The sequence below is a fragment of the Centropristis striata genome, chromosome 3 (genome assembly GCF_030273125.1).
Source record: "Centropristis striata isolate RG_2023a ecotype Rhode Island chromosome 3, C.striata_1.0, whole genome shotgun sequence".
Taxonomy (NCBI): Eukaryota; Metazoa; Chordata; class Actinopteri; order Perciformes; family Serranidae; genus Centropristis; species Centropristis striata.
Window position 1 is genome coordinate 36,126,307 of NC_081519.1, and position 14,910 is coordinate 36,141,216.

General features: G+C 37.7%; 1 protein-coding gene across 1 annotated transcript in view; it reads right to left on the reverse strand.

Moving 5' to 3' along the window:
• Window positions 1-14,910, reverse strand: part of tafa3a (TAFA chemokine like family member 3a) — a 129,381-nt gene that overhangs the window by 40,465 nt on the left and 74,006 nt on the right. The window contains exon 2 of the mRNA XM_059329953.1: window positions 9,440-9,552. Coding sequence (XP_059185936.1) covers window positions 9,440-9,551 — 112 coding nt within the window. The 5' untranslated portion in view covers window position 9,552. The remainder of the gene's footprint in view (window positions 1-9,439; window positions 9,553-14,910) is intronic.

Below are 14,910 nucleotides of genomic sequence, written 5' to 3' on the forward strand. Positions count from 1 at the left end.
TTGTTATTTTTATTTCTGTCCGGGAGCAAAATACTAAAAATAGGATTTTAAAATATCATGTATTGCTTATATTGTCTCCCTCATTTGGTGGTCAAACTGAGGTAGAGTAAATCTAAACTGTTTGTTTTCACAAGAAAAATGTTTTATACTGTAAATGCCTCTGTTTGATCATGCTATTCATATTAAGTTTAACGTATAATTGAGTATGTAGTGCATTCCAACTGCATAGTATGATGTGGGTTTTGTGCAACAATTTTCAAGTATGAGACTCGAGCTTACTGGACATAACAGTCATTGTCACTTACTGGACAGATCAACTCAATGTTTTGCAAGTCACAAGTTAGTCTCAAGTTTTTGCACTCAAGTCCCATGTAAAGACTAACAAAGTTCGGAGTCCTAAGCTTTGAGTTTTGAGTCCTTAACAAGTCATTGTGTGCACTTCACCAAATGTAATTTTTACAAAAATCATGAAAGTTAAAATCTGTTAAAACAAATTTGTTAATCATATGTGACTAGACTTAATGAGTAAAGTAGTGTTGACAATGCATTTTCATAGCTTGTAGCATAGTTTTTCAAGTCAAAAGTAAAGTGGCGATTCATTGATGTTAAAATCCAGATAGAACTTAAAGTAATCGTATTTGTGACTTGGGTCAAAGTCATATCAAATTTAAGTGACTCGATTCCACAACTCTGAGATACACTCAGCTGCCCCACAATGCATTTCCTCTCTTCAGACTTAATAATGGTGGTTAGCTGGAAAGGCATTAAAATACTTAACTGGTTGTATAAAATAATTACGAATGACTTTAAGGTTCATTGAAGTGGAAAAAAAAACAAAGGAGCTAACATATATAATGTACAGTTGAGAACCTCATTAACACTGGAAAGCATTACATTAAGGGGGAAGAGGTAATGTTGATTAATATTTGTGATAAACAGTTTGTATTTAACAGCAGCTCGGACTGGTAATGTGATCGATACAGTGATGTGATGCAGAAAAGACGTATTGCTCGACTTCAGTGTTAATGGTCTCCTGATAATGTCGTACTTAATTCAGTAAGCAGTCTGTACTGATTGAGTATGTAGTGCACACTACGTTAGTATGCAAATTTAAACAATCCATGCCTTGAGTCACAAAACAGACATGGTGAACAGAGTGGACAGTTGACAGATGAGGTTTTCTTTTCACTTCTGACACATATATACAGTTGATGCTCACAGTCCTCAGAGTCATTTTGGGCTCCATCAGAGCAAAAATAGGACTCAGGTTGAATGACACCAGAAGTTCCCTTTAAACTGCAGATGTATAAAATGACTTTTCCATTTTTTATCACTGTAACATTACCCACATGATAAAAAGAACAAGCTCTGGAGTGAACTTTGATTTCCTCTAAGCATGTGAATAAAACTATTGACATTCTCTCAGCACATACACTCTCCCCCTGCTCCCCTCCGCCGGCTACACGACCACACACACACACACACACACACACACACACACACACACACACACACACACACACAAAAGATACAACCAAGGCCACACACAGCCACTCATGGCCCATCTATACAGCTGCCATTCAGATGCGTATAGCAGAGGACGTTTGATGGTTTTCTAATCTCAGGAGCTGCCACCGGGAGATGGGGCGAGCTGACCCCTGTCATCCCCACAGTGCATCTCAAACAGCCCCACATCTCCATCTCAATCTCCCTCCACTCGCTATCTCCGTCTACCATTGTGTCGTCCACCTGCTCTCCAAATGTCAGGACGAATGCTCTGCAGTCGCATCCGGACACTTCCCCAGGGTGGGGGTGACCTGCTCCGCCGCCGCTCGGTATAATGTCATGCTATCCCTGGGCAAGGGTTCCACGCTGACCTGCCATGTGGAGTGTGCAGCAGGCTGATGTATGCTACGGAGATACACTGCATTACAGGGCTCATTACAGGCCAGTAAACTGGAAGAACCCAAGTACTGAAGCTCCTGATGAGAAATAATGAGGTAGAAAAATGCACCGTGCATGGGTCCGGTTGGCTGGGATCAAAATCTTCTCCTAAAATGTTTCCTCATACATTTTTTTGCCTTATTTTGTGTCGGTTAACTGACAAATGAGCCACTAAAATCACTGCCTTATTTTGCATTTATCTTCTCTATTGGCCTGTTTTTGTCCCATTTTTGGCAGTGAATGTGTGATTGATTGAGCTTAAACAGTTATTTAGAACTGACAAAATGTTGTAAAGCTCTTCTGTGTGGAGTTTGCATGTTCTCCCAGTGTCAGCGTGGGTTCTCACCGGGTCCTCCGACTTCCTCACACAGTCCAAAAACATGCACTTAGGTTTAATTGGTGACTCTTAATTGTCCGTAGGTGTGAATGAGAGTGTGATGGTCCTTGACCTGTCCAGGGTGTACCCCGCCTCTTGCCCAATGTCACCTGGCTCCAGCCCACCCGCGGCCCAAGTGCGGGTAAGCAGTTGAGGATAAAAAATGAGTGAAAATGTAAACTATCATGCATGTTGACTTGTGTGGTAACTTTTTCTCCATTTTGTCACTTTTGTTGCTTCATGGAAAATGTTAATAAAGAGGTTAAGTATAAAATAAAGCAACTGCCCTGCAATAGAAAGATAAACTTTTTTTTTCAATCAAGCACCAATTTCCCTTTTAATATTTCTTTACTGGTACACTGTAAACAAAAAAAATTATAATTTTCATTGCTCAAAACACAATGACTAAATCTACCCCAGAGCTACCCGACTGTCACATATTATATTATTTTGAATTTCTAAAATAATCTAAGCCTTTCAACTTTAAAAAAAGAATGTTGCTGCCTGGTTTTCATCAAGACCCATCAAGCATGAAAAGCTCTCTCTCTCTTCTCACAGGCTTTTCCCCTCCAGGCACACACAGGGAAACAATTCAAACTTATCTAATAAGCATAATAAAATGTACAAATTGTATTAATGTGACACATCTTAATATATCTTTTCCAAAAAAGTAATTTGACTGGGACAGTGGGGAGAGAGAGGGGAAAAAAGTAAATGTCAGCTAAAAAACTCAAAAGTATATGTTGTATTCTTCCATTAATTCAGGCTCTGGAGAATCAGTTTGTTCTTAATATGAAACACTGAAAATGAAGAGGGAAAAAAGTTAAAGCCAATTTGCATTGAATACAAAAAAAAAGAAAAATCCCCTGAAGCATAAAAATCAGCCTGAGAATGAGCCATTAGAGTGCATCACAGTTTTTAGAAAGTCTCTACCATAAGCAAATATGGAAATATTCCACTGAATTTACATGAGAGCCAGTGCACAGTTTTATCTTATTAATAAGGCAGCCCGGCCTCTTGTGTGCATGTGAATATAGAATGGGACCTTGATTTAAACCCAACGTAAACCTGAGCACCAAAGTCATTTTGTTTCCAATTTGTGGAGCTATCCACAAGCAATGTGGCTTAATGCTTTATATTTAAAAATGTAACAGAGTTTACGACCTGTAAACGGCGCTGCTTAGAGCGGTTTTATCTCAAAAGAGGAAGCTGCTGCCGTGTTGCATCACACAGCCTCAGCGGGAAACACGTTTTTTTACGCCTCTTTTCCTCTCCATCACATTTCATTTGCCCTCGCAGACACTGACCAACACACCACTGAGAGCTTGATTACTGTTTTTTAAATGAGACAGAATGAGATACTGTTAGGATGAATAAAAGTATCTAAATAGCGGAGTAATGAGGCCGCCATTTGACCGGGTCACATCATCAGTCTAAATCCTATCGACAGGACCAAAACAAATTGCACAGCCGAAGGGTACTTGTTATCGTGCTCACTTTCTATCCAGACCGCTCTCCTCTCACCCTTCTTCTCCCTCTCCACTCTTTCATGACTAGCTAATGAATGCAGATGGTGCTCTGGGGGATGCAGTGGTCTTATTACAGGGGTTATGTGTGCACGCTGTAGGCTCAGCGTGGTCACGTCAGGCTATGGTGAAGGGTTCAATTGCTTTGGCGAAGCCCCCACCTCAATAAACAGAGGGGCTAAAGAGGTTTGTTTACTGGGCCCACCTTGACTTGACCTCCGTAGCTCAGGGACAGGCTACGTGATTACCTAAGTGTCAGCGCAGCCAGGGGAGAACGGGGCCACGTCCCCCGCTCTCCCTACTAATAAATCACAGGAATCAGCGCACAAACCACAAGAGCGGGACAAACGTAAAACCAAGAGACGGAGATGTAAGCCTGAAGATTAAATTGTTTATCCAACATGTTGGCAGTCAAACAAGTGGGATTTTCCACTCTACTGTCAGTCTACAGTCATCAAGTATATTCTGAAAATATTAAATGTACTCATTAAATTATCACACCAGAAGGTCAAATGTGAACGTGGTTCCCTGTTAATGATGTGGAGAGGTAGTGGCCATAAAATATTAATGCCCATAAAGTATGTGGACATCAAACCAAAACCATTCATCCCACTTTACCAGCCTCCACTCTTCTGAGGAGGATCTCCTGGCTGCAGGGAACTTCTCCCATTCAGAGTTGAAACAAATAGATCTTAGTTCGAAGGATTTTAATGATGTGTAATGTTTCAAGCACCAGGCTCTTCTTCAGACTTCTGATGAATGCAGAGACGACATCTTAAAGGCCCAAAATGCATTTAGTAGGACTGATAGACCATATCCTGCACCTGTTGCAAATAGTCAACATCAATAGTAGTAACACTAATAGTATTAATAAAATGTCAAATAGCAGTGAGAAAATATGAGAAAGAAGAAGGAAGACATATAATTGAAGGAAGAAAACATCAAATAGTAAGGCAGCATCAATAAATATTGAAAAAACATAAAGTTGTAGGTAGAAAATATGAAATGGTTGGAAGAAAATATGAAATAATAGCAGAAAAGAAGTAAAAAAAAAAAAAAAAAAAAGGTCAAATAGTAGGAAGAAAATATCAAATAGTAGTAAAAAAAACATTAAAGTAGTAGTAGTAGTAGTAGTAAGAAAGCATCAATTCAAAAGAAAACAGCAATTAGTTGTAAGAAAATAACAAATAGAAAGAAAATATCTAATTATAGTAGGAAAACATCAATTAATAGTAAGAAAACATAAAATAGTAGTAGGAAAATATCAAATAGTTCTTAAAAAAACATTAAATAGTAGTAAGAAAGCATCAGTTCATAAGAAAACAACAATTAGTAGTAAGAAAATATCAAATAGTAGTAAGAAAATACATTATATATAAGTCTTCTGACTTTCTTACATGCACCTACTTGCACAAACCTGTAAAAAAACACTGAATAACAGATTACTAACACATATAACCCAACTCATTAAATATTCAGTCACCTCTCATGACTAGAAGTCTCTCCACAGGTGAATCTGAAATGAAGCTGTTAAATGGTGAAATTATTCAGCAGCTGGTGAGTTAGTTGAAAATTAAGCTGACAGAGAGTTAATTCTGCTGTCACAGCTTTTTCTTCTTCTGTCTCTGACTCGATTTGAAACACACCTCAACGTGGCTCATGCTATGATGCATTTTGTCTCATATAATGTGCTTTCCTTCCCTGTGCAGTCTGCCCTGTCACGGCTCTGGATTTTCAATGTCCTATCAAAGTCTTTTGCTGGTCATAGTTGTTGTTTTCGGATAACGTGGAGCTGGTTCCCTCCAGCCAGTGTGTGCTGGAGACGGTCCCCAGTGGAATAAGCTTCATTATTTCAATGTGTATTCACATTTTCTACAGATACGCCCAGGGACTAGGCTGTCTCTGCACTGAGGGGAATCATTTTGAAAGGTCTTGTCCTCTGCACTCACACACACAAACCACCGAACACACTTACTGTACTGGTATTACTTCCTATGTTTTTTGTATTTCCTATGTGATGCTTGAAGAAAGATTAAATAGTAGTAAGAGAAAGAAAATATCTAATATTACTCAAAAAAACTTAAATAGTAGTCAGAAAACATCAAATAGTAGTCAGAAAACATTAAATATTAGAAGGAAAATATCAATTAGAAAATCTAAAATAGTATTAAGAAAATGTCAAATAGTAGTAAGAAAAAGTCAAATAGTGGTAGGAAAATATCAAATAGCAGTAGGAAAACAACAAATGGTAATAAAAAAATCAATTAGCAGCAAAAAATATATAAATTGGTAGTTGTAAAATATCAAATAGTAGTAAGAAAATGTCAAATTGTAGTAGAACATTTTCAATTTGTAGTAGGAAAACAACAAATAGTAGTAAGAAAATAGTGACAAAATATAAAATAGTAGTGAGAAAATATCAATTAGCAGTAAGAAAATTTAAATAACTAGTAGGAAAATATCAAATAGTAGTAAGAAAATGTCAAATAAGAAAATATTTAATGAAAAGTAGTAGGAGAATACCAATTTGTAGTAGAAAAAGGAAATATCAATTAGTAGTAGGAAAATATATAATAAAAAGTAGTAAGAGAATATAAATTAGTAGTAGGAAAACAACAAATAGTAGTAAGAAAATATCAAATAGTGACAAAATATAAAATAGTAGTAAGAAAATATCAATTAGCAGTAAGAAAATATAAATTAGTAGTAGGAAAATATCAAATAGTAGTAAGAAGATGTCAAATCGCTGTAGGAAAATATCAGAAAATAGTAGGAAAACATAAATTTGTATTAAGAAAACAACAAATGGTAGTAAGAAAATATCAATTAGCAGTAAGAAAATATAAATTAGTAGTTGTAAAATATCAAATAGTAGTAAGAAAATGTCAAATAGTAGTAGGAAAATATCAAATAGCAGTAGAAAATGTTCAATTTGTAGTAGGAAAACAACAAAAAGTAGTGAGAAAATATCAAATAGTGACAAAATATAAAATAGTAGTAAGCAAATGTCAAATCGTAGTAGGAAATTATTAAATAGTAGTAGGGAAATATCAAATAGCAGTATACATTTTTCAATTTGTAGTAGGAAAACAACCAAAAGTAGTAAAAAAAATATCAAATTGTAGTAGGAAATTATCAAATAGTAGTAGGGAAATATCAAAAAGTAGTAGGAATACAACAAATAGTAGTAACAAAGTAGATAATGGAAAATAGAATAAGGCTCATTATTCAATGTGTATTCACAGTTATGCCCAGGGATCAGGTCTTGTCCCTTGCGCACACGCACACGCACACACGTACACGCGCACACGCACACACACACACACACACACACACACACACGCACGCACACACACACTGTGTGTGTGTATATTATCCTATCCTATGTGATATTGACTTGCATGACTGCACAAAAACACAATCCTGCAGTGAATCTTTGCTTTGCTGGTGAGCAGAGGAACCAACAAAGCTCAGCTAATTATATCAGCTTCTCTTGAGAAAGCCATTGAGATGAACTGTGGCCCACACGCACAACTATTCAGGGCTGTAAAGAATTGGTTGCGATTGCCTATTCAGTCGGTGAGAGAACTATCATCCATCCGGATCACCCAACAAGTGATGGGTTGTGTGATTTGCTGATACAGTATCGGTTGTATCATATTTGTTCCGTTGCATGTTGTGATTTATTGTTCAGGGTTTAAAAAATGGCAGTAAATATCTATTTGGAGGAGCTTTTTTTCAGTGTATTTTGATAAAACCTTGTTTGAAAGCAGTTAAAAGGAAGAGAAGGAGTCAGTTTGATGACACATACATAGCTGATGATTTACATTTCTGGCAAAAAAGATTATTTTATCTTCCATACATAAATGTAGGTGTGCAGGGACAATCAGTGAGTAATAGACTGAACTGACTCATACTACTGTATTATAATAGTGGACTCAGTCACCCTGACCTCCCCCGTTGGCTTGTGGTGGAAAAGTATTCAGATCCCTTACTTCAGTAAAAGTACTAATGCCACACTGTGAATTACTCCTCTACAAGTAAAAGGCCTGCATTCAAAACCTATTTAAGTAAAAGTTAAAATAAATAAATAAAAAATATGTATTTATTTATATTTATATTATTATTAGATTAATATTGATGCATTTATGTAAGCAGTGTTTTAATTTTGTAAAGGTAGGGCTCATTTTAACTACTTAAATACTGTTATCAGGTTAAGTTTAAAAAAAAGAAAAAAAGAAGTCTAATCACTTTGAATGTGTCATGTTTTTCATGTAAAATCTCACCCTGAAAAGAAACTAAAGCTGTCAGCTAAATGTAGTGAAGAAAAAAGTACAATATTTGCCTCAAAATGTACTGCAGTAGAAGTATAAAGTTACATAAAATAGAAATATAAGAAATATAGAAAGTACAGTACTTGAGTAAATGTCCACTGCCCATTGGTTTGTACTGTGTTGCTTGTGTGTTGTCACCATCTTGGTTTATAGTTGTACCAATATTTTATATGCAGAGCAGATCGGGAACCAGAATGATACCATATCATCATATCCACCCGAACACTGAACAAGACTGTTTCAAGTGTTGAATATTAAAAAATAACTGTGAACTCAATCAATGACATTAAGTGAAAACAATGTAAATCCCATATCGTCTAGCAGTTAGGATTCCGGGTTTTCGCCCGGGATCGACTACTGGTATGGGAATTTTGGTTTTGGTGTCCCGGTTGCTCGTTGCAGCAGGCCCATGTTGAATCTTGCTCAGAGCCCTTTCGTGCATGTCTTTGCCACTGTCTCCCCCTTTCCCTCTGTGTATCTACCACTAATGGAAAAAAGGCCAAAAAACAACACTGTGAAAGAGGTCAATGTTCAAATTTGAAAACACATGAATGGTGAATGGTTGGTTGGGAAAGGTGGTAGCAACCTGCTTTGGCATCAATTTTACTCTTAATGGAACCTTAATTTACTAAAATGTACATAATGCTGTATTGAAGAAGACTTAAAACTAACGATTAAGACCATAAACTCATTACAAAAATGTTTACTGAGGAAATTAATCAAGTTTAGAAGTAGGGTAATTTCCTATTGACTTACATACAAACAGACTTCTTTTTGCAACCAATGAAGTCGCCCCCTGCTGGCCATCAGAAAGAATGCAGGTTTTAGGCACTTCTACATTGGCTTCACTGTTGAGGCCCGGAGGTTGGTAATGCTAGACATCCCTCAACAATTTAAAGTAATTAAGTTATATTCAGTGAGACATTTAAAAGATAATGCCAGTGTACTTTATGTATAATTCTGTCCTGTATTTGTTTCTTTCTGCATGAAATATCTATCCTGCTGCTGTATTTGCCACAGTCCAGTGCTCCTGCCCTCCTGGATCTCAAAAGCTCCCATTCTTTTCCAAAATAAATTAAAAAACAATTTTTTATTTTCAGCCTTTTCATGGGCAATGACTGTATGAATGAATAAAATTACACTTGTTCCTTTCTTTTAATCCTCAGCTTCTCCAGTTAAGCTGCCAGTAGTAGCAGACTTTGTTTTGTCTGGGCAAGATGCCCTGGAAGAGTAACAAAGGAACACATGCAGAGTTGTACCTATGTGGCTTCTGTGTGACGATGCACTCGTCAGCTGTCCCCACAGAGACACCATACAGACGGTCAGCAGCAGCGCCCTTCTGCACATGCTCTGTAGGTCCCTCTCCCGCATTCTGGAAATAAAAGAAGACAAAAAATAATCAGCGGTCAGCCATATTTGCATAACACAAACACTCAGATGTGCAGGCTGTCTCACTTGGTTTCACGCCAACAAGCCCCCACAGCTTCAGCTTGGCAGTGAGAGGTGGTCAATTATAGTAACTCCTGGAATCACAAAGCTTGGATCTACAGAGCTTTGACTGGATTCTTTGGCTGTGTTGAGCATAAGCCACAAACAATCAGGTTCCCCATGGTGCACAAATGTGGTTACGTACTACGATCAAATGTAAACAAGTACAACAACAACACATATCTGCAGCGCGGCCAAACGCAATCACAGCAACCAGTAAAATGGCTCGCGGAAATCAGAAAAATTTGCACTCATTGTTTAGTCAAGTCCAACCTTTACAGTAGAAATAATAAATGTCTCCGCAGTTCAGACGGAGCTCAGGACGGACAGTCGTTAAGTTAAAGATGAAACGATTCGAGCCAATAAACTTGGGATGTGTGTGCGACAGCTACCTCGTCCCCTGAAGTAAAGCAAAGTACAGAAGGTCAATTAGATCCGTTAGATCCTGACCGATCCTGTGGCTGTGTCAGGGATAATTAATAGTTATGAATAATTAATGAAGTTACCACTGCTGTGCCACACTACCTCTCCTGTTAAACTGGGAAGAAAGAATCCTACAAACAGCTGTAATTACATTCAGTGCAAATCTAAGAAAATACATTTTAATATCACGCAAGACAAAAAGCCTGAAGCTGGAACTAAGACAAACATGTCAATTAATTGACTCATAAACAACTATATTAATACCATAGTTCAATAATTACAATTCACAATGTCCATCATTTGATGGAACACTGTATTATATTCTAACAAACATGTTGCTGTATGTTTTTTTAAATGGATGCAATACCCCAATTTAGTTCCATGTACCATGCAGAAGTGTCCCCTATTAACGTGAAATCAAACAGAAGCATCGCTATAAACCAGCGGTATCACAATATCAATTCTGAATTGAACACCGATCAGAAAAAGCTTTTTTTTTTAAATTAGTGAAATGGAAACCAGACTTCAGTTTAGTCCATTACAGAAACATATGACAATTGTATCAAACTTGATATTATGTAGCCGTTTCAAAGAAGACATTTAATGTCAACTTATCAGGGCATAAAACCAATGATCTACTGATTTTTATGAATCAAAACAGGGTGAACTATGAGAAAAAGCCTTTAGTTTTGAACACTGAAAGAGGTCCATGTTCAAAGTCAAAAGTGAATGGTTGGTTGGGACAAGTGGTAGTAACCTGCTTTGGTGTCAAATTTTACTCTTAACGAAACCCTAATTTACCAAATGAACATCATGTTGTATTGAAGAAGACTTAAAACTAACAACTGAAACCATAAACTCATCATGAGAATGTCTACTAAGGTAATAAATCAAGTTAGAAGTAGGGTCATTTCCTATTGACTAACATACAAACAGACTTATTTTTCCAAACTGAAGTCGCCCCCTGCTGGCCATTAGAAAGAATGAAGAATTTAATTATTTCGACGCACATAGAATAGAAATGATTCTCAACCGCGTCACACCACTCGTCAATGTCACACTTGACCCAAGAAGCCATCTGGGCAGTCCATCTGGGCAGTCCGTGGCCTAGGGGTTTGGAATTAGGCTTGTAACCGGAGGGTCGCTGGTTTGAATCCCAGGACTGACAGGTCAAGGACTGAAGTGCCCTTGAGCAAGGTCCCCACACAGCTCCCCAGGCGTGCAGAAATGTGCTGCCCACTGCTCCTAAGCATGATGTGTTCACTGGTGTGTCAGAAAGAATGGGTTAAATGAAGAGTTTGAATTTCCCCATCTAAAGGGGAATTTAAATTAAGCAATATGCAAGCAGGCTTTAGTGCTACTCTTGTTTTGACACTGGTAAAATAATGCTAATGGTTGATATTAGCGGGATGAACTGTATGATTCAAGGTCATCACATTATTCAAATACTAACCGTCGTACTAACCAGGTGAATCTCTCTGATGAGTAAAGTGCTGTTTACTGTGCCAGGCTAGATAATTAGCTGCTGATTTTACTCAACATGCTTTATCAAGATGTTTTTGAAGCACACCTTAGTGTGATGGCCCCCTTGCATTGATCTAATATGGTAAACTTTTTTCTACCATGGCTAGTAAGAGATAATGATGTTGCACATTAGAGAAAATATATTTTAGCATGTTTAATAGGTTAAATAGGTTGTTGCATGTAGTAGTATGTGCAGAATATATTCACAGTATAGTATAAGTGGTATATGACATATATAATAATATAGACAATATACAGAAGGCCTAATATACTTTAAATATACAGTACATTGCTTTTGCTTTAGGATGTGCCATGGTTAAACTGAAAATATCATCCAATACCATCTTAATATCATAGTTCTTTTTCATAAATTATAATTGGTGACTCTCAGAATATCTGACCTAAATTTCAGACTAATAGCTGATCACATTAAGACACACTGAGCATGAGGCTGAACTAAATGAAAGGTGTTCTGTGGTTTTGACGGCTGTAATGTTTATGGTGCAATACTGGTGGACTGGTGGAATAGAATATATCTTTACTGTCCGCCAGGGGTGGAAATTTATCGTCGGCTCACCAAACGCAAGAAAACATCAACATAAAAAGCACACAAGAAGTAAAAACAGGCACACAGACAGACAGACAGTCATATACATACTGAAAAGAGTTCATCTGAAACTCTGCAGCCTGCATCTCATCAGCCACCTTGTCGCGTTAAGAATATTAATGTGGTTAAAAGCCTGATATTCAGACTTTGTCTTGTGTCTAGAAAAAGCATATTTAACCAGCATAACTATATTTTGTCAAGATGAAGAGCCTTTGTGGCTTCCTCGCATGAGATTTGTTTGAGCAGAGTGAGAGCGTGAGACAGAGTCTGAACGCCAAAAGTGTGAGAGTTGGCAACCGCGTGCAAACACACTGCAATTCATAATACCAATTTAGATCTGGAGACAGCTAGAACAAATGAAGTCTGTTTACTCTCTCTGTCTCCCTCTCTCCCACTCGCTGTCATCCTGCTACCTGGGAGGTGAGTAATGCTGTTTGTGCGGTCTGTCTTAATGTGCTCAGCTCAGTAATCTTCATGTACTTTCAGAGGGCTGTTGTCCAGTAATACTCTCCATCTCCATCTGAGAGGCCTGTGGAGAGCGGAACAAGCAGTGCAATCAGCGGCTCATCTGACTGCCAACAGAACTGGCCTGCTCTCTCGTGAGGAAGCAGCCGCAAATCACAGCCCCGCTTTGAACTCTGTTCCAGTGCAGCCACTCAAATTAGTAAAATGCTTGGTTTCATGAAAAGAGATCAACTCTTGCTTATCTGGCAGAGGCTCGCGTATGAGGGAGATGTTTTTGCTGTGACTGCCTTTGTAGTGACAGCCAGAGCTGGGGGAGATCTTAACGAGAGGCTCTACCAGACAGCTGACGCAATCGGGATGTTATGAGCACACAGACTGTAGGCAAACATAGACGCAGTGTCTGTAGCACCACCAGCAGATTACTAAAGGGACTATTTGAAGCCTGCGGGTTTACAGTAGGTTTACGGCTGTTCCCGTCTGGTCAGGTGTGGAAGCCAAATCATCCAAATGGGTTGGAGCCTGAAGTGGACCAGAGGTGATGCAAAAAGCAGCAACAACCACTGTGACAGCCTGAGACACCTGTCAAATGCACCCCTTGTGGTTTTTTGACCACTGGTAGCAATGCAGGTATTATTAACCAATATCTTCCTCAATTGTTCTTACAATTCTCTTAAAGTGGCAGTACACAGAATACAGAGCATGCTTGTTGCCTGCACAAGGCTCTCAACATGAACAAAAACTGCAGAATTGTTTGGAACTGTGTCGATATAATGATGATTTTCATTGTCCTTGTGAATTGAGAGTCATTCAACGAGCAGAGGTAAACACTCCACCAAGCTGCATTAAAGGGCCTAAGACCTAGGGGCTGTGTGCACACATTAAAAAGAAGTTAAAGGAAAATCTAAAGAAGGTGGAGCACTGAAACCTACAAATAAAGTAATGTGTAATGTGCTGCCCACTGTTCCTTGCATGGTGTGTTCACTTGTGTGTAAAAAAAGGATGGGTTAATGCAAAGGTTGAATTTCCCCATTGTTGGATTAATAAAGTAATTTATCGTAAATTAATCTTTAATTAAATAGTTCTGAAGTAGATGTACTTTTGCAGGAAGAGAACAATAAATGAGCTATGATGTCAAGTAGTGTCAGCAGTATAGATAATATTAAATAACATAACACAGAAAGCAGGCTCACTTTAGGCTGATACATTGATGATAAATCACTAATTATTGGGTGGCATGGTACCAAGTTAACATAACTGATAGTGTGGTGTTTTTCAACATAAAAGAACATATTCAATTGTGAAATAATGAAAATACTCATAAAGATATATTTTTAAAAAACAGTAGAATTGAAGAAAATGCAATTATTAGAGTTATTTACAGTTACTTATTACAGTTATTTTGGACCAACATATAAGCACTAAAATGTGCGTAAGTGTGCTGTTTAGTACGTAATAAAGCATGGGTGAACCTTCGTGAAAGCTGGGAAAAATTGGGTTTTAAGAAGTCATTTCTTCCTATGAATGGTTGTTGAATTAGGCCCATGGGTGCCCATGCTGGGCTGGTGATGTGATGTGATACTGTGTGAAGGTTGCAGTAACTTTCCAAGAAATGTAGCCAAGAAAAGCAGAGAATAAGTCCTGGCTTGCAAACAAGGTGGTAAACAATGTGGGTTTAAGTTTCTTTCAAGAACCAGAAGGAAAGGAAATAAAGCATAATGGATAAACACTAATAGCTAAAGCTTTATTAGTTAAGCTAATAAAGTTCAATACATGACCAAAATGAAAATATCTACTTGATCAAATAATCATCTAGTGATATTCTCAATAGCTTTAATGAAAATTTATATTTTGACACCAAGATTGACCTTCTAAGTGGCTTGGAACATATATTGGTTCTCATAGATTTTATATGGCTGCCATCTCCAATCAGCAACTTGATGAAGTGGCTCCCATCAAAAATTGAAACCTATGTTGATAGAGAGCATGTGGGAACAAAGGGGCTGCTTTTGTCCACCGTGTCCCCATTCTACTCAAGTCTGGTCCTAATCCGCCTGACAATTTTTACTCCTTCTAGACCAGAAATGCTGGTGCCAGATTCATGTTTTGTTCATGTAATATTCTAATTAGCATATTTTCATGATGGATAAGTGATTGCAAGTACAATATATATTAAAGCAATTGATTACAAGCATATTTATGTGAAAAATAAGTCCAATTTCCCTA